At 43.0% G+C, this 20,745-nt stretch overlaps 5 protein-coding genes across 5 annotated transcripts; 3 read left to right on the top strand and 2 right to left on the bottom strand.

The window, feature by feature from the left end:
• Positions 1-1,438: 1,438 nt before the first annotated feature.
• BDB00DRAFT_520444 (uncharacterized protein) lies at positions 1,439-2,527 on the bottom strand. Its single transcript, XM_053117703.1, has one exon. It carries the CDS (start codon positions 2,418-2,420, stop codon positions 1,797-1,799), a length of 624 nt encoding a protein of 207 aa, XP_052977199.1. The 5' UTR covers positions 2,421-2,527; the 3' UTR covers positions 1,439-1,796.
• Positions 2,528-7,471: 4,944 nt separating this feature from the next.
• BDB00DRAFT_874780 (uncharacterized protein) lies at positions 7,472-9,596 on the top strand (the record flags this gene model as incomplete). Its single annotated transcript, XM_053127260.1, has 4 exons — positions 7,472-8,681; positions 8,777-8,827; positions 8,918-9,083; positions 9,185-9,596. The coding sequence occupies 4 exons, from the start codon at positions 7,472-7,474 to the stop codon at positions 9,594-9,596; spliced, it is 1,839 nt and encodes a 612-aa protein (XP_052977200.1).
• Positions 9,597-10,947: 1,351 nt separating this feature from the next.
• Positions 10,948-12,757, top strand: BDB00DRAFT_835163 (eukaryotic translation initiation factor 3 subunit G-domain-containing protein). The gene is made up of 6 exons (XM_053124386.1): positions 10,948-11,016; positions 11,114-11,160; positions 11,261-11,349; positions 11,498-11,671; positions 11,758-11,938; positions 12,076-12,757. Exons 1-6 carry the CDS (start codon positions 11,006-11,008, stop codon positions 12,450-12,452), a joined length of 879 nt encoding a protein of 292 aa, XP_052977201.1. The 5' UTR covers positions 10,948-11,005; the 3' UTR covers positions 12,453-12,757.
• Positions 12,758-12,810: 53 nt separating this feature from the next.
• BDB00DRAFT_835164 (uncharacterized protein) lies at positions 12,811-17,203 on the top strand. Its single transcript, XM_053124387.1, has 7 exons — positions 12,811-13,166; positions 13,293-13,507; positions 13,586-13,677; positions 13,765-13,878; positions 13,945-14,305; positions 14,439-14,692; positions 14,783-17,203. Exons 1-7 carry the CDS (start codon positions 12,968-12,970, stop codon positions 16,845-16,847), a joined length of 3,300 nt encoding a protein of 1,099 aa, XP_052977202.1. The 5' UTR covers positions 12,811-12,967; the 3' UTR covers positions 16,848-17,203.
• Positions 17,204-18,600: 1,397 nt separating this feature from the next.
• On the bottom strand, positions 18,601-20,557 carry BDB00DRAFT_789883 (uncharacterized protein; the record flags this gene model as incomplete). The annotated part of the gene is made up of 5 exons (XM_053120910.1): positions 18,601-19,446; positions 19,534-19,624; positions 19,704-19,935; positions 20,058-20,204; positions 20,293-20,557. 5 exons carry the CDS (start codon positions 20,555-20,557, stop codon positions 18,601-18,603), a joined length of 1,581 nt encoding a protein of 526 aa, XP_052977203.1.
• Between the last annotated feature and the right edge of the window lie 188 nt (positions 20,558-20,745).

Raw genomic sequence — 20,745 nt, forward strand, 5'->3', positions numbered from 1 at the left:
ATTCAAACATATGGCCAAAGTAAGGAAGACCTCCAGAAACGCGTTTAACTGTAGACTGCGGCGGTGACTGTCGTTGTTTTGCAAAAAACACCTTCCATAATACGTATGAGCTAAATACCACGGTTACCGTCGTCACCGCAAGTCGCTTTCGTTCTCCTCCAGTATTAGCCGCAGTCGTGAATAGGTATCGCTGCTGTTTCAATAACACTTCCGAGACGGATGTAAGGATGCCTCCTACGCCTTGGTCCCAGAGCGATAAAACGGTGCCCGTAAGATCATGATAGTTCATCGTCTCAGTATATAGCAGCAGTTAGGACGGCGGATACAAAGAAAAGTATAATTATGACCTATTACCCCTTTATTTGTACTTATATACTGACTGCTGTGATCAGTTACCTTAATCGGCGTCGTGCTGATTAATGATGATTGTTTCTAGACTCCAGACCTTTTGTACATCGTCAAATGCTAACAAACACTATTACCCGCTTGTACGCTGCTTGTACCACCTCTGTGCATAGAATGATACTCATGTATCAAATAGGTAAAAAATTCAATAACACGATATCCAATGGATAGAGAAGCGTCGAGGTTAGCATGTTAAGTATATCACTCCAGCAAAGAATACATGGAGAAGAATTTAGTAACCTCGAAGATTAAAGACGAGGAATGAGCACTATCTTGTACAACTAGCAAGATGACATCTGAGAACTTTACTTGATGGTGTGCTCTTTTCTCACATGCATTTCTAATAACTATATATAACTCAGCAAATAAGTAAACATCATGTCATCAATCATATAAAGAACCGTAAGCACTATAAAAAATCAACTTATACTGTCGGGGAGAGCCAGTCATCCTATACCGTCCGAACCTACCCAGGATACCTTTTGTACGTTTTTGATGCATCCTGTTAAAAGATTATCAGTACTGCCCAAAATATTTAACGAGCTATAAGTAATTCTTTGACGCACCACACTGAGAAAAAGGCAGCACGATATAAAGAGCTGCTGCATAACCTCCTGTTACCATGCATATATGCTTCGATTCGCTTGTTTTGTAAAAAAGCCTTGTCATTTACAAGGAGGAATATTGAGCAATAAGCACAACGCCAGCAATTCGGTAATGTACTTGAGTATGATTATATATGACGCAACGCTTAGTTCAACGACATCAAATCTTGTTTTCTATAACTCGCTGTTGCCATTGCAACCGCGGACTTAATCTTCTTGTAGTAGGCGCACTGACCATCAGATATGACTTTTCTGACACGGTGTCTGGAAAATTAAGCGGAGCAGCCGCATATGTGAAACATACACGCACAACCAGACACACAAGGACGACGCACGCGCATAACGACTACAACGACCGTTTCCATAGTACTTGTACTTCTTCAGTTCCCCATTCCTGTAATCCTTTGCTTTATTATAGCTTTTTTACGCTCAGAACAAGCAGAATAGCGACAAAAAAATTACTACGTCACGCGTCTGGCGGAAATTTAATTTTCACTTGTTTTTTAAAAAAAAAACGACTACATTGACCACCCTTTTGTCACGTCCTGCTATTATAAAGCCCCTACCTTACCACTCCTTTGGGAATTGCATCCCTATAAAACTTTTTTTATTGCCATTACCGCCGTTTTGGTGTGTATAGACTGCGTTCCATTCTGCTGGCCGGTTCGTCAAATTGTTGCCGCAGTGATCAAGTTCCTGTTCGTACTTTTCGTCAAAACAATCGTTCGTTTGGTTTTCCGCTCCTGCAGAGTACTGTTTTTTGGGCTTGCGACCTTCACTCTCGTCTCATGCCTCTTCCTCTCGTCCCCGCCTCCATTCATCTCCGGGTTTGGGCCCTGCTGTCACTTGCTCCGGCAATGACGAAGAGCATGCTGCTGAAGCATTGGAGAGAATGCCACGCGCTGTATTGGTGTTGTTGCCGCTGTCGCCGTAGCCAAAGAGCACGTGCAAAAAGAAGACGAAGACGGAGTAGAAGAGGATCTTGAAGTCGCGTCCATTAAGCCTGCCACCGGCACCGTTCACCACCACCACCACCAACATCGCCGTCACCACAACAACGCCCGCTTCAGTGCCTACACCACCTACAACCCGCAACACCGTCGCCTCCACTCCTTCGCCCGTCACCAACCTTCTTACGATCCACCCACCACTGCCGTTCCTTTCACCATCACCGCCTTCCGCGGTCATCCTCACTTCCGCCGCCGCACCCATTTCTTTCTTTTTTGCCCTTATCCTCGCGCTCCTCGTCATTATCGTCGCCGCCGCCACTCTTCCGTGTAGCCACCGCATTACCGCCTCCGCCGACGTTCTTCTTCCTCGACAGTCACCGCCGCCGCTCACCGTCATCGTCACCGCAGACACACCGCCAACCGTTACGCTCCTTACCCCCATCGATTGCACCGTCATCATCGCCGCTCTTCTTCCTCCGTCCTGTCCCTCCGCTCCCTTATCGCCGATTTCAACCACCAACAGTTGTCTTTTTCTCCGCTTGCAACCACCGAGGCCACCACCACCACGGTCCCATCTTCTCCTTCCGCTTTCTTCTATTCCGTCGTCTCCTGTCACCACCGTCGCCACACCGTTTCTTGCCGAAGAAAGGACGGAAGATGATGACGTTTTGGCAATGCTCTCTAAAGAGTTAGCTTTGTCAACGTGGCATGGAGACAAGAGATCGAGGCGCTCATCTGCACGCCCATGGACGATGATGAGTTCATGCGGCGTGCAGCGGATTTACCGCGCCGTCTTTTGGAAGAAGACGCTTGGTGGTAAGTTTAAAAAATGGTCAAGTACCTTATCATAGCGTATTCTAACGGAAACTGTCCTTTTCTGACGCTATCCTGTAGCTGTTGTCTGTGTCGCCGTTGTCTGCTGTGGTTCGTGTCCGTCGTGGTTGCTTTTTTTTCGCGTTCGGGCAAGGTAATACCTTATAGTTCTTTCTTCAATCGTGCTCTTCTTTTCGCATGGTAGACTAAACACCAATTATATTCACTCGAGAGAACGCTCTTGGGTCTTAAGTTGTCGGCGGTCTCCGCCTTCGTCAGGCGTTGGGAAGCGGTCCGGACATCTCAGTGTATAATTGTCTTTCCAGTCAGTCCCAGCTCATGTGGATGATGTTACTACAGAAGCCCTCCTTGTAACCAGAGCAATGTTGTTCTCCAACCCCCGCCCCGAAAGCTCAACCGGAGCTATCCTCGCCCTTTCCATATCTTGAATCCCCACCGGTTGTAGTCAATGTCACAGTCACCTTTGCCTTGGGGATTCCTGAAGCTGGGGTGCCCGGGCCGGGGTGTTTGACCAGCGGTGTGAGTGGTACGCCGCAATGGAAAGTGTCAGCTTTCCAGGCTAGCCGAGTAAAAAACTCGGGGTGTTGTGAGAATCCCGTCTTTGGCTTGATCAGTCTTTTGACAACAGACTATCAGAAACAAAAACATCATTCAATTTCTGTTTGGCGGATTTTCTGACTTGACACTCTTGCTAAACACAACAACAACAGCGAACAAGTGCGTCGAAGGACAAGCAGCATCCATCGAAACATGGACCGAAATATTCCAGCGTGGGGAAGGAGTATATTTGTTATCTATCGGTGATGCTGTGGCGACAAGGACTCTTCAAGCTAATGCGAAAATCTACATTCAAACAAACCAACAAGGCAGAACCTTATCATGGGCAGTACATTATGCGCATAGAACATTTGCATAGGCGGATCAACTCCAACTCGTGGTAGGGCGGACGTTGGTATCGCTTAGTCTGGGCGGACAAAAAGGCGACATTGTTTTGTGCGAATCGACTTATTTACGACAGCAATAATTGACTTGTTGTGACATCGGCATGGAAGGAATTTTGAGCTGGTAAAAAAAATTAAAGTATGCGGCATTTTCAACATGGAAAAGTACACAAATCATACGATAGACCTTCACTAACAGCGTTAGTTTAGGGAAGGTCTCGAGTTAACGAAACAATCATCACTTTATCCTTGCTTTTGTAGAAATCCAAAGAGGACATGGTGGCAAAAAGGGGCAGCGACGAACATCATGTCTACAGACATTATCCAACGCTATCTATGATGACAAGACGAACATTGCAGCAACGCACACGACTATTCATTTCAGTCAAGATCGTGAAAAGAGCATACCAGGTAACTGTTCAAACTAATCAACGTCAAGTCAATGGAAAGAAATAACTCTTATTCATCTCTATTTGTGACGGGAACCCGGGGCAACAATAGCAACGCAACAGAAAGGACGGTTTTGGCATTGAGAATGTGATGGCAACACAAGGACAAAAGACAAGGGTGGTTTAAACTGGCAGCAGTGCGCGAATGTCAGCTATTCAAGCAAGCCAACATTAAATCAATGAGGTGGCTACAAGACAATGGGACTTCTTTCAATGCGCTGGCAATTGGACGCGAAGGACAAGAGCGTCAAAGTCGGCGGCAGCATTCATGACAACTATTCAGGATGTTCAACAACAATTTCTAGCAAAGTTGACAACTCTAATTCATCACAAACAAAGGCAACAGGTATTGTACAGTGCAAAGATGTATTTATCATTCGCCTATTATGTTGTTTCAAGTGTGACGACAACCAAACACAATGGCGAGAGCGACAAGGAGCCACGACGTTGCGGCATTATATCGTCTGATTTGATAATATTTTGATTGAACAGAGATGTTTTTACATCATGAATACTCTAGTCTGGACATCTCTATTTATGGCATCAAAACTTTGGGCAACAACATTGGGTCAACAAAAACCATTGATCTTCAACGTGGTGGCAGCAACATTCAAGTGGCGGCAAGGGCGGAATTGGCAACAAAATACGAGAAAGCGTAATTGACTTAAAAACACGCAAACCTTTCATCAACAATCACAAGCTATAGAACCGCATAATTGGCTATAGATCATAATTGACAACTAGAACAAATCAGCAACGCAAAGCTGTCAACTAAAACAAGTGGCAGCAATATAAAATCGACAATAAAATACAAGAGAAATTGACAACAATTCATATAACCATTCAGTGGATATGGTAGCTATAGTAATACACATTACTATTGATCAGACTAATATTAAATAAAAAGAGTATTATACTCATGGCTATGTATATGTTCTTATGCGGCAAAGATGGCACAAAAATTGATAGTGTCTTCAAATCCATACAGAAGCTTCATTGGCATGAACGGTAAGGGGCATCACGGACAGCGATACACTACTATGCGGCATCACTTCTGGTTTAACGTCGAGGCAGTTATGTAAAGAGGCGGCGAATGGACAACAAGCAATGGAGCAAAAAGGGACAAAAGGCACAGCTATCCCAGACGTATCAAGCAAACTATTGCATTTGGAGGACACTATTGGCAAGCGGCATATTGTATTATTGTTGGATTGACATGACGGCATTATAATACTTTCAAAGGCGGCGCAACATCCATGTCTGACTGGGTGGCAAAAACGTGTAAAGGGCACTAAACACGCATCCGGCAAACGCGCGAAGGACTAGCCGATATCTCTTGCCCCAGAAAGGACCAATTACAAGAGATGAAGTCAAGTTTTACGAACGATGAACTTTCAAACACTCCTGTTGTTTATGCGACAGAGATTCACATCGCTTCAAAGATAGCTCAACAACAACGACGGCAACAGAACTCGTGGCAGACATATACAAAACAATCCCCAGGAACCATCAATGAGATTAGACTTATTATGTAGGAAAAGCAACCAACTCGAGGGTCAACATCTCACAGAGAAACAAATCAAGCAATTGTGGCCAACACAAGTTTTCAGTATTAAAACGAAAAGAAAACCAGGAGCAAAACATCAATTAAAATCAGCATCAAGTGTGAAAAAGGAGAGCAACATATGCCATATCTGTGTCTCGGATATCGATACTTAACATCAAGAGTTCTGTGACGTTGAACGATTTAGGTCGAAGAGAAGATGTCCAGCACCACAATAAAGGCAAAATCGGTTTTAGAAGGTAAAGGTGCGAATAAGAGAAACTCAATTCTGTATGCGTCGAGATCGACAACATACCATCAAAATCAACTTCTGTATGATCCGGAAGAATGGAATTAAAATCATTAGTAGTTAATAGGGTACGTTGCGTGGATCCATGTGGCAACATCGATCGGTTAAAGCAGCAAAGATCATAACGAGCAAAAAATTCAGAGAAAAGACAGCGACACGACGTACTCTTACCATATCAATAACAAATCATGACAGAATGGACATGATCCAGCACAGTTGAAGCGCATGGATCAGAACGTAAGAATAGAAAAAGAAAGGCAAGACCCTATCATTGGGCAAAACGTAGCAACATTTGGAGGGGTAGAATATGTATTGTTCTATAATATTCATTAAACATTACTTAGATTATACTGTATATGTATTATAACTATACATCTGAACAAATGAGAATGCTACTCATATGCTGTTTTTTGCCACCCCAATCTTTTACCAAAGAAAGCTTTGGAAGTCAAAGTTATGTTGTAAAACATACATTGAATCACCCCGTCTTTGCCAATAAACCACCCGCGCAAAGGTAATCTAAACTTTGTTGGGATAATAAACGATCATCAAGCTATTAAATATTAATCAGTCAAAACGTTTTTATCGCACATAAGATACATATTAGCACCTATCATGATTTAGATAGCATAATAGCAACAGTCCAGCTTAACAGCATGCTTTATTCATTATTGTCATCAAGATATACGAAAAAATAAGAGCTTCCTCGTCTAGCGCCGACAATGAAGGTATATATATCATCAAACCCACAATATTGGCGGGAAGAAAATACCTTTCATAATGATGTTGTTAATCTTTCGGAATGGATTCCATGGTCGCTACAATGTATGATGTACTTCATATCCATGGCGGCAAACTTTTTGCTGTAGAGATATATACTCCTCAGAAAAACAGTCAATTCTCATTGAAGTTACCAGCCAAACGATTCGGATCACAAATTGAGAAAGTGTTTCTTATGATAGAACGTGAATCATTCCCATTCAACAGTTACTATTGCCTCTTTTTTTCATACCCGAGGCTATGTGATTAAAGGGTCACCAGAAAGAGACAATGGTCATGCATGTATGGGAAAATTGGGCCAAAACCTATTCAAAAATCTTAAACTTTATCGATATAAACAATGAGGTAAAAAGTGAACAAGAAGAAGGTTCATTACTGCTGCCTTTAGTAGACAATCAACAGCTACTGTCACTAACTATTAGCAATGGCGGCAGGTAGCCAGTATTTTCGATCTTATAAATATAGGCTAAACTAATGGCAAGAGAAGTACCCATCATTGCACCCATTACTATTAGTATCATCGTCGCATTACACTCGTTATTACCTACCAGCATCCATTTATTTTTATAAAGAGCTACTTCATATAACCTATCAGCTTTCCCTCCTATAGTTCCTCACAACAACCGGATATAACACCCTATACTATTCAAGTTAATGTCACGTAGAAGTAGACGCATACGAGGACAGATACCAGAGTTCCCCGAACTTGAACATGTCCAGCAACCTACTGCACAGGCCGAAGGACCTGAAGATCCTGAGCATCCCGAAGAACGTGAGCAACCTTGGGAAGAGGTTCAAGAGCTTGATGAACAACCTCAAGAGGAAAGTCAAGAGCCTCAACCGCAGCAAATCTCACAACAAAGCGCAAATCGTGGAGGACAAGGGCGTAGGCCGGGAAGAGGTCGACCTCGTTGGATACAATGGCCGGAAGAAGAGACGCATCAATATCAGCAACAACAGTATTATGTACCGAATTATCATCAGCAATATCTTAGACATCCCTACCATCAACAGCATCATCAACAACATCATGAACCGCCTTATCAGCATAATGGGCAGCAATATTACGAACAGCAACAACAATATCATCATCAACAACAGCAGCAACTTTATCATGAACGAAACGAACAACGAAATAATCAGGAGCAGCAGCAGTACTTTGGACCACGACAAAATCATCAACAACCTTTTTATTATAACCCTGTTCATCCGCAAGGACCGCACAGAATATACTCACCTGTATATGATCCCTCATCGACTGCAGATCCACTGCGAGTACATGAACAACAGCGACGACTTGGACACCACCATCAGCAACACCGCCGGACGGAGTCACTAGCAGATGATCAAGATATAGCTCCCTTCCTTTTAGGATACCCGTTAAATCCCTATAGAACAGGTTGGCAACAGCTTCCTGCTTTGCAGAGACATGATTGGCAGCCTCGATATTATAATGGTCCACAGTACATCGCTCCTCAACCACGTCGTCCTTTAAATTCATTTATTAATTCTCTTCAAGAATTACTGCAAGAGCAACAGCAACAACAGCCCTCTTCTTCCGTACAACCACCAAAGTCAGGATCATCAACAGAGCTCATTGATAAGCGTCCACACCTTAAAAATATCCTAGCATCATCAACAATGGAAAGACAAGTACAGCAACAACAATCCGAAAAATCATCTTCTGCGTCTCCTCGTCTTCAGCCACAAGGAGGTGCCAGCAGCAGCAGCAGCTTCCCAGTGACGACAACAGAAGATACTTCTGCAAGCTCTGTCCTTGGTAAACGTACGCGTGAGAATTCTGGAGAAGCCGAAGCGGATAACAAAGAAGCACTGCAGGAGCGACGATCAGCACGAGAACGAGGTAAAATAAACTAGATCAGCAATAACTATGCCTTTTCAACTTTTGTGAAAGTGTTATTGATCCAGCTTTTTCTTCACGCATATAAATCTATATAGATAACCAAGAACGACTGCAACACAAAGAGAACCGGCAACAACGTATCAAGGGTATAAGCGCTCTATCCTTTCTATTGTATTGGTTTGATATTTTTACATGCTTCTACTTATTAAACAACTTTGTTATTGTGTGTATTTTAGAAATTGTTCGATTTTTGAAGGAACCTCAAAACTATCAAAGACTTCCCATCCTGGAGCAGATTAACCAAAATGTCGAGCAACAAGTGGAGGAAGCGATTTTAGAACGTATCAATTTTATTCGAGAGGATGGACAACCACGATACCAAGATCCTGAATTAAACCAGCTGTAAGTGATAACTTTTTTCTTGTCCTCGACTATATATCAGCGTATACAAAGCAGCAAAAAACAAGAACAGCAATTCAAACTTTGAACTTTTTTCTTTAAAGTCGCCGTAGCAGTCTCCTCAATGATTCTGAAAGGCGTAGTCTGGATTTCAGACTGGTACAGCTGGCGAGATGGGTTGAACAAGAACGTATCAGGGACGCCATTGAAAGGTGGAAAGGTATTCGCACGGAGGCCGAGCAACTTGAAAACATTCCTATTGATGAGAATGATACGCATGCCCGAGAACTACATGAAAACCAGCGCATGCTGCATGCCTTTGCACTTACCAATGTTCATTTCGGCGATACTACTCCAGAGATTGAGGCACGTCGCGATAAAGTGTGGAGTTATATGCCTAGTTTCGAACAAAGAGTGGATCAGCAGATACTCGAGGCTGAGCAGCGTATTGCGGAGTCGCTCGATCGTCTTCGCCATCGAGAAGAACAGCAGCAACAACAAAATCGCAATGAGTAGTTGCTGACCACAATACCCATTTCTAAATCTATCATTGATTTGTCCCCATTATATAGGAGTAGTAATAGTAGTAGTAATAGATTAGTATACATAAGCAACTTTTCAGTATATATCTTGATAGCGACAACCATTTTAGCAGTATTAATAATATCATTACAGTGTACCCTCGCCTTTTGCAACAGTGACAGTTTTGAACGTGAGTTAGTAATAAAGTTCTAAACATAGATAAAAACAGACTAATTTATTTTGATTTCTTGCATGCATTGCTGTCATCTGATGATCGTGACTATGACAAAGTAGCAAAATAACGATGTATATTGTATCTTCAACATAGCTGGAGGTGTCTATATAAGCAGTTAACTAGTCTTGACTTTGTCGTTCTTTTGTGTACTTATTACCGTTCCACTTTGGATCCATCTTATTATGAGAAAAATCTTCTTTCAGAAAGCTCATAATAGCCAAGCAGGAAGATCGTGTCTGGGAGGAATATTGCCATACTAATGGTGCCAAATCGCTGGAGGGGTTAAAAACTTTTTTTAGAGCAAGTAAACATATCCTGGATTGAAAGTACTTTGATTAAGTTCCACTTTTTCTCGTCTTTGGCATAAAGAAAGGCATCGGCCCATACTCAACCAACCAACGATCACCTTTTGGAAAGTAAAAGTTGAAAGCGGCATGAACAAGGGAAAATACTTTAATATCAATACCATATACAATTTCAATATACCATGTACTGATTATATACAGTATACGGATTCTTTTTTGCATCTTACCTTTAATAAAATGCAATCCTACAAAGCTGATTTTGCAAGTTGCTGATTTTTTAAGTTTGTGATATTTTAAAAACTCGTTTCAAAAAGTGTAGGGAGTTGCAAAACCTGGGCCCACTGCACATAAAATTCAGCAGTTGTAAAATCTCAAACTGTTGTAAAAGAAACAGTTTTCTTGTAGGAAGTTTAACCTCTTTTCTTTATTTGAGCCGTACTCTTCTTAAACGACCAATGTGAATCACATTAGTCGAAATAATTACACCATAAAGTCGTCAGGTGCACTTATGATTTGCTCTGATATGTTCGCTATATTGGAATAAATGACACTTATTGTTAGCTTCATGGAGCTCAAGTCTAGTAGCAGGAGTATATGCAATGATATATGCTATGACGGCTATGACGAAAGAGAAAAATCAAAAGATGAAGATTCTTTAATAACTCGGGAAGTTGGGTTATCAAAGGATATTAGAGGTATATTATATATCTTGGTGCTTCCTGAAAATCGGGTTTGACAGGTTCGATTCCCCAGCGGCACAAAAGTTCGAAAGTCACAGTGTCGCTCGAGCTTGCTCTGCTAAGACCAACTACAAAAAAATTTCTTCTGCCGCTATTTCCAAACGATCAGTAACTTGTTACAAAATGGCTTCAGTGTACGTAAAAATTAAACGATTGATCCCCCCAAGCAGACGATGTTCTTCATTCAAACAATTAATGAACACTTGACGATTTTAATTTCAAATTCACTAGACAACCATCGAAGCACTCGTGGGCTGACGAAATTGAGGAAGAAGAAGGTTAGCCAGTTTCGGTGCACGCAATACTAAACACGACAAAAAAAAATAGAAACGCCACCCGATGCGACTTGACACAAATATTAACGTGATTTATAAATAGATGCCTTTCAACCAAAGGTGTTCACAGACGAAAACGGCATCAAAACCATTGTTGAATTCCGAGAAAACGAAGATGGCAAGACTGTAAAGGTAATTAAAACTGATTTGAATTTTATACATCAGCAGCAAACATGGACCGAAGCATTCCCTACCGCAGCGGCGTGATCTCTGGCCCTCCTTTTTATTTCAACGAACATCAATTGACGCAACAATTCTTGCACAAATAACATTTCAAAAGGTCACACGAAAGATCCGCTCGAAGCTCGTTACAGAAAACGTCAACAAGTCTGTTGCCGCGCGTAAAAAATGGGTCAAGTTTGGCGAAGAAGAAGGCAACAAGCCCGGACCCGATCTCTCTACAACCACCATTGGTGAAAATATCCCATTAAAGCTGGGCAGCACTGCCGGCAAGGTATTGCAGGAAGAGGAATTGGAAAGGTTGGGACGAAAAGAGCAAGTGTGTAAGAAGAAGGCTAAACAATCATTGCTTGGTTATAGAGCGTCGATACTGTTGCTGCTGAAGAGGCACAAGAGAAGCTCCAGCGACAGTCCAAGGCTAAGAATATCATGTGCCGTATCTGTAAAGGCGAGCATTTCACATCCAAATGTCCTTACAAGGATACGCTCCAGCCATTGGATGAGATTGCCAACTCCATTGAAAATGCTAAGAACGAACGCGGTAAGGACAAAAAAGATAGGCATGAATTGCATAAGGAGGGAATGATTGGGGTTTTCACGTGTCGATTGGGAAGTGGAGGGTTTATTGTGATGATGTATGTAACTCAACAAACGCATGTGATGATATGATTTATGTAGCCGATACCCCAGACTCTGCAGCCGCAGCTGCCGATGGACCTGGCGGTGGAAGCAAGTACATTGCACCCCATCTTCGAAAGGGCGCCGGTGCCGGAGCCGGTGAATCCATGCGCGACACCAAGCGCGATGACAGTGCTACGCTCCGTGTCACAAACTTGTCTGAAGACGTCACAGACAACGACATATACGACCTGTTCTATCGCTTTGGCCAAATCGCCCGTGTATATCTTGCACGCGACCGTGAAACGGGCCTGTGCAAGGGCTTTGCGTTTGTGTCATTCACCGACAAAATGGATGCCGAGCGGGCACAGCAAGCAATCAACGGCTACGGTTACGACAACCTCATTTTGCGGGTCGAGTTTGCACGCAGCTCATAATTCTGTTGTTGTTTGTTGTTGATCGCCATCTTCATAACTTTTCCTCCTTTCGTACATAATATCAACATCTTTTCACGCACAAACAAAAAGAAGGAAAGTCTCTTCTGCCTCCCCAAAAGCTATCATTTGTACACTTTATGAAATACAAAAAAAAAAAAAGGTCATGTGTGTGCATGTTTTTTGCCACGAGAATACAATAAATGCGCATATGCTTTTTTCTTGATCATCAAGCGCTAGCTACTACTACTACCCAGCCTGATGCCGTGCCACATCTTTTATGACGTAAAAATCGTAGCAACTCCGCCATATACACACATGAGTATTTCTTCTGGTGCCTGCGCCTGAACCAATCGTTCAGCCTTTTTCATTAAAGTTCATACCACTGACACACACATTTTTTTTTGTAACAAAAAAAATTATTATTATTATTATTGCCTACTTCTATTACTACTTCTTACTATTACTATTATACTTTTTTCTGTGCTCCCTCTCTCACCCCTTCCTTTCCATATTCAATGGAACCACCTCAGCAAGACCCGCAGTTAGAATCGCTCGATGGCGATGGCACAATGTCTTTGCACAGTTCAACCAATTCATCACCGCCCGAACAAACCGAAGACGCCATGGATTTGTTCTTGAACCAAGTAACGGATTACAATTCACGACACCTTTCTTACGACAGTCACCCTAGCAACCATCGCCACCACCGTTCTGGTACGTTTCTGTATTTTGCCACCATAATGCCCAACCCGTTTCTCCCCTCCCCCTTTTATTTTTTTGTTTCTTTCCATCACGGGAAAGGTGCCTGAATATCATTTGCTTATTATGACCTTTAAATAGTACTCGACCCTTCTAGTGTACTAATGAGCCATGACCAACATAAAATCGACCCTACAACCTCACACAGTATGACTCAGCTACCAATGAATGACCAAGAGCTAATGGAGTTGTCAGCAACTGCAAACGACGAAACAAAGTCAATCCAACAGCAACAGGAATCAATGGCAAATACTAATGCCAAGACAACGAAAGGAAAAGAAGGCGGTTTTGTCAGTGTAAGTTTATATAACATTACATGTATTTGGGATAGAGATAGCTCAATAATAACAACAATACCGTCATCGTTCGAATAGGCGTTCGCAAACCCGCTACTGCATGCTATTCCTATCCTAGCCAGAAACTGTTTGAATTTTGAAGATTTCCTTGCACAGGCAGCCCTGCATGGGTAAGCATTCAATGTTTCCTTATCATAAGCAGTGGTATCTTAGATTGTTGTATGACACTAACTAATGTGATGATTCGTCTGTATTAGCCAAAACGGCCTTCTCGGTCCTAAGCTTCAAAAGTCGGAGGATGGCTCGTCTTCGGATTATGCAGCTCCCGACAAACTACTCTTGGATCCTACCAAGGAATCCTCTATTATGCTGTAAGTCGTCTCACAATGTTGTTTACACTGATCGCTTACTAACAGACATGCATTTATGCACAACAGTCCTGGCAGCAAAATAGCTAGCCCATATCACATTCGCGTGCTCGGCTTGCCGGAAACAGGTGCTAAATCTCGCGTGGAGACCCAGATCAAGGTGTGCGTTCAGCTCATCAACTCTACAACCAATGAACTTGCGACCGACTGGACTCATGTGCGCCTTCCAGAACATATGGTGGCAAAAGAGAAACTAAAACGCAAGCATCAAAAGGGTGCTACGACTACGACTACTGCTGCCGCTGCAAGTAGTGGTGACGACAATTCAGCGCTCGATGAGTCTAAATTACTTAGACTTGAGGCTGCGGTGGTATGCGACAGTCATCCGGATAACGAGATCATCATGTGCACAAGCTGTGTTCATCGAGAGGTAACTATCGAATTTCAGCTGCTTGCCTGCTTGTTCGCTTAGCGGTTGGGTTATGCTGTGTTTTATGTATGGGGTCTACACCCATGATCACGTATCCAGAAACACTCATCATTTAACACTTGTACTCTTGTAGCGCAAACGTTTAAAACGTAAACGAGATAACAAAGTTGCACGTGCGGCCAAGAAGGAAGCAAGTGCTGCTAAATTAGCTGCCCTTTTTGCAAACGACTTGCCAGACTTGAATGACGAAGACGTGATGGCGCAGGAACGACGAAAAATTCTCTTGTTTAACTGTAGCGAGTACGTCGAGTTTCATGATGGCGAAGCAACATTGCCAACACGTGTCACTTGTTACTGTCGACATCACAGCGAAAAGACCGGGTTCAGGTACTTTTCATCTTGTACTTGTTCAAAATTAATTTTTTGATGGATTGGATTACACACACATGCTTACGCAGATACAACAAAATCATATAGGCTTGTGTTTACTGTCAAAGACTCGCACAACCACGTTATCGCCACAGGCCGATCGCCACCCATCATGATTACCGATGATCATAAGAGCTCGAAAGTACAGCAGCAGCAACAACAACAACAGCAATCAACTACAGCACGGAAGCGAACACGCACCGAGTTTGATAACAGCAGCAGCACTGCAGAAGCACCCTCTAACTCTAAAAAGAAAGCAAACAATGCAGCCGGAGATGGTGAAACCGACTCGGGTGTGTCAAGCCCCAGTCCGATGGTATCGACTCCTCCTACTCCAACATCTCAGACTGATGAAATACCCGCCAGCCCTAACAACTCATCCGTTTCGAAATATGCAATTACTACTGCCACTACTGCCGCCACTACCCCTGCTGCTGCTGCTGCAACCAGCACTACTCCCGCCACACCATCAATGACAGATTCGCTTCATTTAGAACAACTGCCACCTACTACCACCACAACTGCAACTGCAACTGCAACACCTACTATAACTACATCCTCATCTACTGGAAGCCAGAGCTTCCTGTCACATATGCACCATTACAGCGACACTGTACCTGAGATACCACAGGGCGAACTGTTTGATTTCCTTAACTCTGAAGATATCAGCGTTGATCAGTTAATATCCTCATCGTCATCGTCTGCTATTGCGCCTACCAGCGCGACAGTCGTTCCACACAATCATCAGCGAGGACAGCAACATCAGATACTCACAGGTCGCGCTTCTTCTGCAACGCCGTCCACTTCTACTGCCATGACAGAGCGTCCCTTGCCGCAACTTCCACCTTCTACTTCGCATCGACGACGTACATTGGCGACGGGCATGACCTGTGCTCAGCAACAGTGGCAAGCCAGCAACATGTATGCCAAAATGCAGCAAAAGAATGCAGTAGAGCGCTCAAGGACCAATGGTCCCAATCTGCCACGCCTTCATCGACTAATTCCCTCAGAAGGACCTGTCTACGGTGGTTCAGAGGTCACAGTGCTCGGCGCTAACTTTTACGAAGGACTCACATGCTTGTTTGGTGAGAATCCGGCCGTTCCGACGCATTGCTGGAGCTCAAATACGCTACTATGCATTCTTCCTCCAGCTGCCAGTGCTGGTCCTGTTGTAGTTTCGTTCAAAGAACATCCTTTGATGCTCGAAGGCCAAGACGTTGTATTATTCACATACTTTGACGAAAGCGATCGTGCTTTGATGGAGCTGGCATTACAAGTTGTCGGCTTAAAGACCATGGGCAAGGTGGAAGACGCGCGCCAGATTGCCATGCGAATTGTTCAAGGCGATAGTGCAAACAAAGACAGTTCTTCTTCTTTGACAGCATTAACAACGACCAACGGCAACCAACGAAGCGCTACATTAAAAGGATTGCGTATCGAATACCGCGACATGCTTTCACTGAAAGGCGCCATGGCCGTATACGACAATGCACGCACGCTGTGCATCGGTCGACTCGAAGAACAAGTGATATCAGCGCTTGTTGCAGCAATGCACATGAACTGCACCGCCTACATGAACGAATTATCGCTCACGAACCGTAACCAGCACAGTCTGCTGCATCTGGCGACCATCTGCGGCTATGATCGACTCGTCAAAACCCTGGTAAAACTTGGCTGCGATGTGGATCAGTCCGATCATAACGGCTTTACTGCACTGCATTTTGCGAGCTGGACTGGCAAAGTGGACATTGTCCAAGCATTGATAGCCAAAGCCAACCTTGACGCACGTAACATCATGGGCAAGACACCTGAAAAGATGGCGTTGGAGGCAGGACACAAGCATGTCTTGGAGCTGTTCAAACGATTGCCAAACAGACGCCAGCGACGCCAAAAGAAGCGGAAACAAGGCGACGGCGATGACAAGGACGATGTACGTATACCACTGTCTGAATTCATTCCTTCCGATGCCGTGGAGACCGCACGCGCCGTGCTGCCTACCCGGTTGAACAACATGCTTTCTACATTTTATACAATTTCTGTTAATACCGCTTGTGTCAAAAACCTTGGCGTAGCGGTTGGTCAAGTATATAACTTTATGTTGGATCCGTTCTAATTCGATTCCTTACTTTTTTCCTTCCTCCTTACCCGATACACAGTCCTTTCTTTCTCTATTTCCCTTTCATTCACCCCTTCCATTTACATTTTGTTCAGATACCTCGTTACTATAATTTTAAAACAAAGTTTGATCTTTACATCATAATATATCTATATAGCATAGTCCATTCTAAACATTATATTATTTTTTAAGAAATGCAAACGAGACAACATATGCGCAATAAGATATTGTACAAGGTGGTGAAGATTGAGAGTTCTCTTCTATACAACCCCTTATATGTACAGTATACTTGGAGCATCTCCAGCAGATTCGCTAAAAGTTAATTTTGGCGAGCCAGATACAGTAACGAATCGCCTCTACAGCAGCTTATACAACTGAATTGCTAAATTTTCATCATCTGGATTTCTTTTCTCTTTGTAATATATGTATACAAACATCAATGGAACCTACTATCGATCATCATACAATCAAGTGTTTTATTTAGAAATGAAAAATCCTTAATAGTTAGTAAGTGCAGTGGAGAGGCTCTTTCAACCGCGCGAAACCATCCAAGTGGGTGTTGACTGAAATTATAGCAGGTAGTCAATGCTACCTCATATTCCCTGTAAAACAATGTACCCAAATCAAGCCGTAATCCCGAGCCAGTCGATAGGTACAATGGATCCCTCGCTTTAGGCAAATGCTTGAACAGATTGGGCTAAAATCTTCAATCTTCAAAGAAGGGCGGTACATAATGTGAAGACCACAACGATTGGTGCAAAAAGCAAAAGAAAGCCGTGTTGATATGATACCAAATGCACAAGGTCGTGATGAAACTTGGATTTTTCAAACTTTACATACAAATCCAAAGATGAAAAATGGCCCAAGCGTATTTATAAATGTTCGGCCCTGCTAAGTACAGCTGGAAAGTTTGGAGTCCATCGGTGGAAATGGATCAGAAAGTGACTCCATCGTCAATGTATATGTTAAAAGCTGGATGGATGTTCGACAACACATATACCCGCACTCATAGAGATTACAAGTTAAATTACTCTCATTCAAAATTTTGACTTACGTCGGTTTAACTGACTTTCCTAAAGGAATCATACCTGTCACGCCAAACATGTACGCAACCTCCCCCGATATATATCAAGGAGAGCAATCGTATGGCTCCACCCCGAGACACAGCGTGGGTGAGATCGGTAAGAACGATAGCGACGGCGTTGAAAAAAGAGAATGTGTAGAGATACCATTGTTTCGTCCACAGAAAGCTTAAACGAGCTGGTCAATATAGCTTCATGTTTGCTATGTAATTGATATAACAACATCAACATACCATCGCTATCTCCCCAAGAAAAATTGTGATATATCGATGATGGAGGCTGTGCTTTTGGGATTAAGTCTTTCTTAGAGAGCTTGTGTACTACTACATTTGAGACCAATGTATGAGCATAGCAAGAAATTGACAATCCCACCTCTACTGCATACAGCCTCTGTGATTATATGATGTGTCCATAGTCATCATCAAGCAGAGACCTGCTGACGCTGTAATACAGTATTGAAATTTACTCCATATAGTGAAGATTAGTAAAACTCTCATTATAAACTATAAGATCTTTACACAAACATGAATATACACAAGAAGTAGATAGCTGCTAGATGAATAAATTTCTTGTTTATTTATAAGAATGAATGTAAGTTTTGAAATGCAAGTAGAAAATACAGAATGACAATGATAAGAAAAGGTTCATTTTCTCACAGCTCCCAGGATCTAATCATCCCATCCGCCAACATCCAAACCGGTGCCTGTACTCGTCTCCTTTTCTTTTTGATTCAGCAGCACATCCAGCACATCCACTTCCGACTTGGCAGCTTTCTTTTGATTCTCAGTCATTTCCACCACGCCGACAATGCCAGATCGTTCACGCAGAGCATCCGAGACCGAGCGAACTGATTCATTCTGGTTGTTAACTTTCTTATCCTCTCCTCCGTTTTTGACAAAGAATTGATCACCGCCCTTTGCTGATCCACCAGCTTTATTCGTCTTTCGCTTCTTCTCTGTTGGCTCTTTTGTTGTTGCTTGGTTTTCGATCTTTTTGTCGGCAGATGCGTCCTTGCGCTTCTTGCTCGGTTCGTTTGTAGTAGTAGATGCCGTCTTGGTTTGCACCTGTTTCTTGCTTTCTTTTGTTGTAGGCTTGTTTGCTGTTGCCGATGGAGCTGCCTTGACATCTGCTTTTTTGGTATCCTCCTTTTTCTTCTTTTTCTTATCATCGTTTGCAGACGCAACTGTACTCGTCGCTGCCAGAACAGGCTTCTTGACCTTGGTTTTTGGCTTGGATGTATTCTGTAGATCTTCAGGCTCGCCTTCCTCCTTGCGCTGTTGTTTCTTGGCACGGCTCGCAGCGGTTTCGTCGTCATATCGTGAGCGTTTCTTGCGTGGAGTTTCCTCTGCTTCCAGCAACATTTTCGCCTCTTCCTTTTCTTCTTTAGCACGCTTCAAACGCTGCTTTTTCTCCATCAGTTTTGGATTGGCTCGCTGTTTCTCCCTTCGTTCGAGGAACTTGGCATCAAAGCGTTCACCATCCAGAACACGCAAAGTTGGCAACAGCTGACGAATCTTTTTTTTTTTTTCAATAAAAAACATATACCGATACGATTAGTTTTTAACTCGACGATCTTGTAAAAGCCAAACAATTTTTTTTACCTTTTGTTCATATTTTTCCTTAAGGGTAATTGGGTTTCCTTTCAGATTAAGATTGGTCAACTTCAACAGCGAACCAAGTGCAGCAACATCCCTAAGGAAACAAGAGGGATTATTAGACCCTTTTTATTGACCAAACTGTCTGCATTTCAAGAAGAAAGCACATAGCTTACCGCCACTCAGCAAGGCCGTTGTTTCCACAGTCCAGAATCTCGAGCGAGCCACAATTTCGTAGGGTATCAGGTATCTTGCTAATTTCATTATCGTTGACTCTGAGTTCCTTGAGGGCGGTATTGGAGGAGAAATCGGGCAAATCCTTCAGCTCATTGTGTGCTAGCGAGAGCTTGAACAGACCGGTCAATGCGGGTAATGGTGGCATCATCTCAATAGAGTTGTGTGACAGCACTACACAATATCGCTCTTTCGGTTAGTACCGGCAAATTGGGGATATATACACACAACTAGGCTAAATCACAGAAACACACAAAAAGCTTGCCCGTGTACCAACTGTACATTGAAAGCTTTACCTAGTGTGTTGAGGTCTGCCAACGAGGCAAATGAATCACCATCCACGGACGAAATATCGTTATTGTTGAGGATAAGTGCCTTTAGACTTTTAAAGGTCGCGATGGTTGGATCGATCGTGTTTAAGCGATTTCGGCTCACGTTGAGAACTTTTGGAAAAAAAATTCGAATTAAGTATACGATTGTGAGACACATTGGTGTAATGATCCTTTGTCTTCAAAGGAGATAGCTTTTTACCTGTGAGTTTGGGTAAGTTTTTCAGTGTTTTCAACATTGTAATGTTATTGTTTGCCAGGTTGAGCCACGTTAATGTGGTCAAGGAGTTCAATGGTGCAAGAGCGCCACTTGATAACGTGTTATTGCTGAGATCCAGTTTTCGTAGCGAGGAGCATGCTGAGACGTCGTCGATGGCAGAGATTTCTTTCTTTGTTGCTTTGATCTCTGTGATCTCGGCCAACGGTTTGTCGTGCCACTCGGATATAGTTTCTGTTGTCAGTTGCATATTACTTTTTGGAAGTGCTGGGCTCAAAGAACTAGATAAAAAACACACGTGGGGCTCCGATCGCATTTTTAAGAGAAATTTGGGCTGAAATGATCTACTGAAGGGGATCACATAGTACACACACACGCATTGATTGGCCAATATGCTCCCTATGAGTCTGATGGAAGAAGATGCGAACACTATCAGAC

Source organism: Zychaea mexicana (genome assembly GCF_025766255.1).
Source record: "Zychaea mexicana strain RSA 1403 chromosome Unknown BDB00scaffold_64, whole genome shotgun sequence".
Taxonomy (NCBI): Eukaryota; Fungi; Mucoromycota; class Mucoromycetes; order Mucorales; family Lichtheimiaceae; genus Zychaea; species Zychaea mexicana.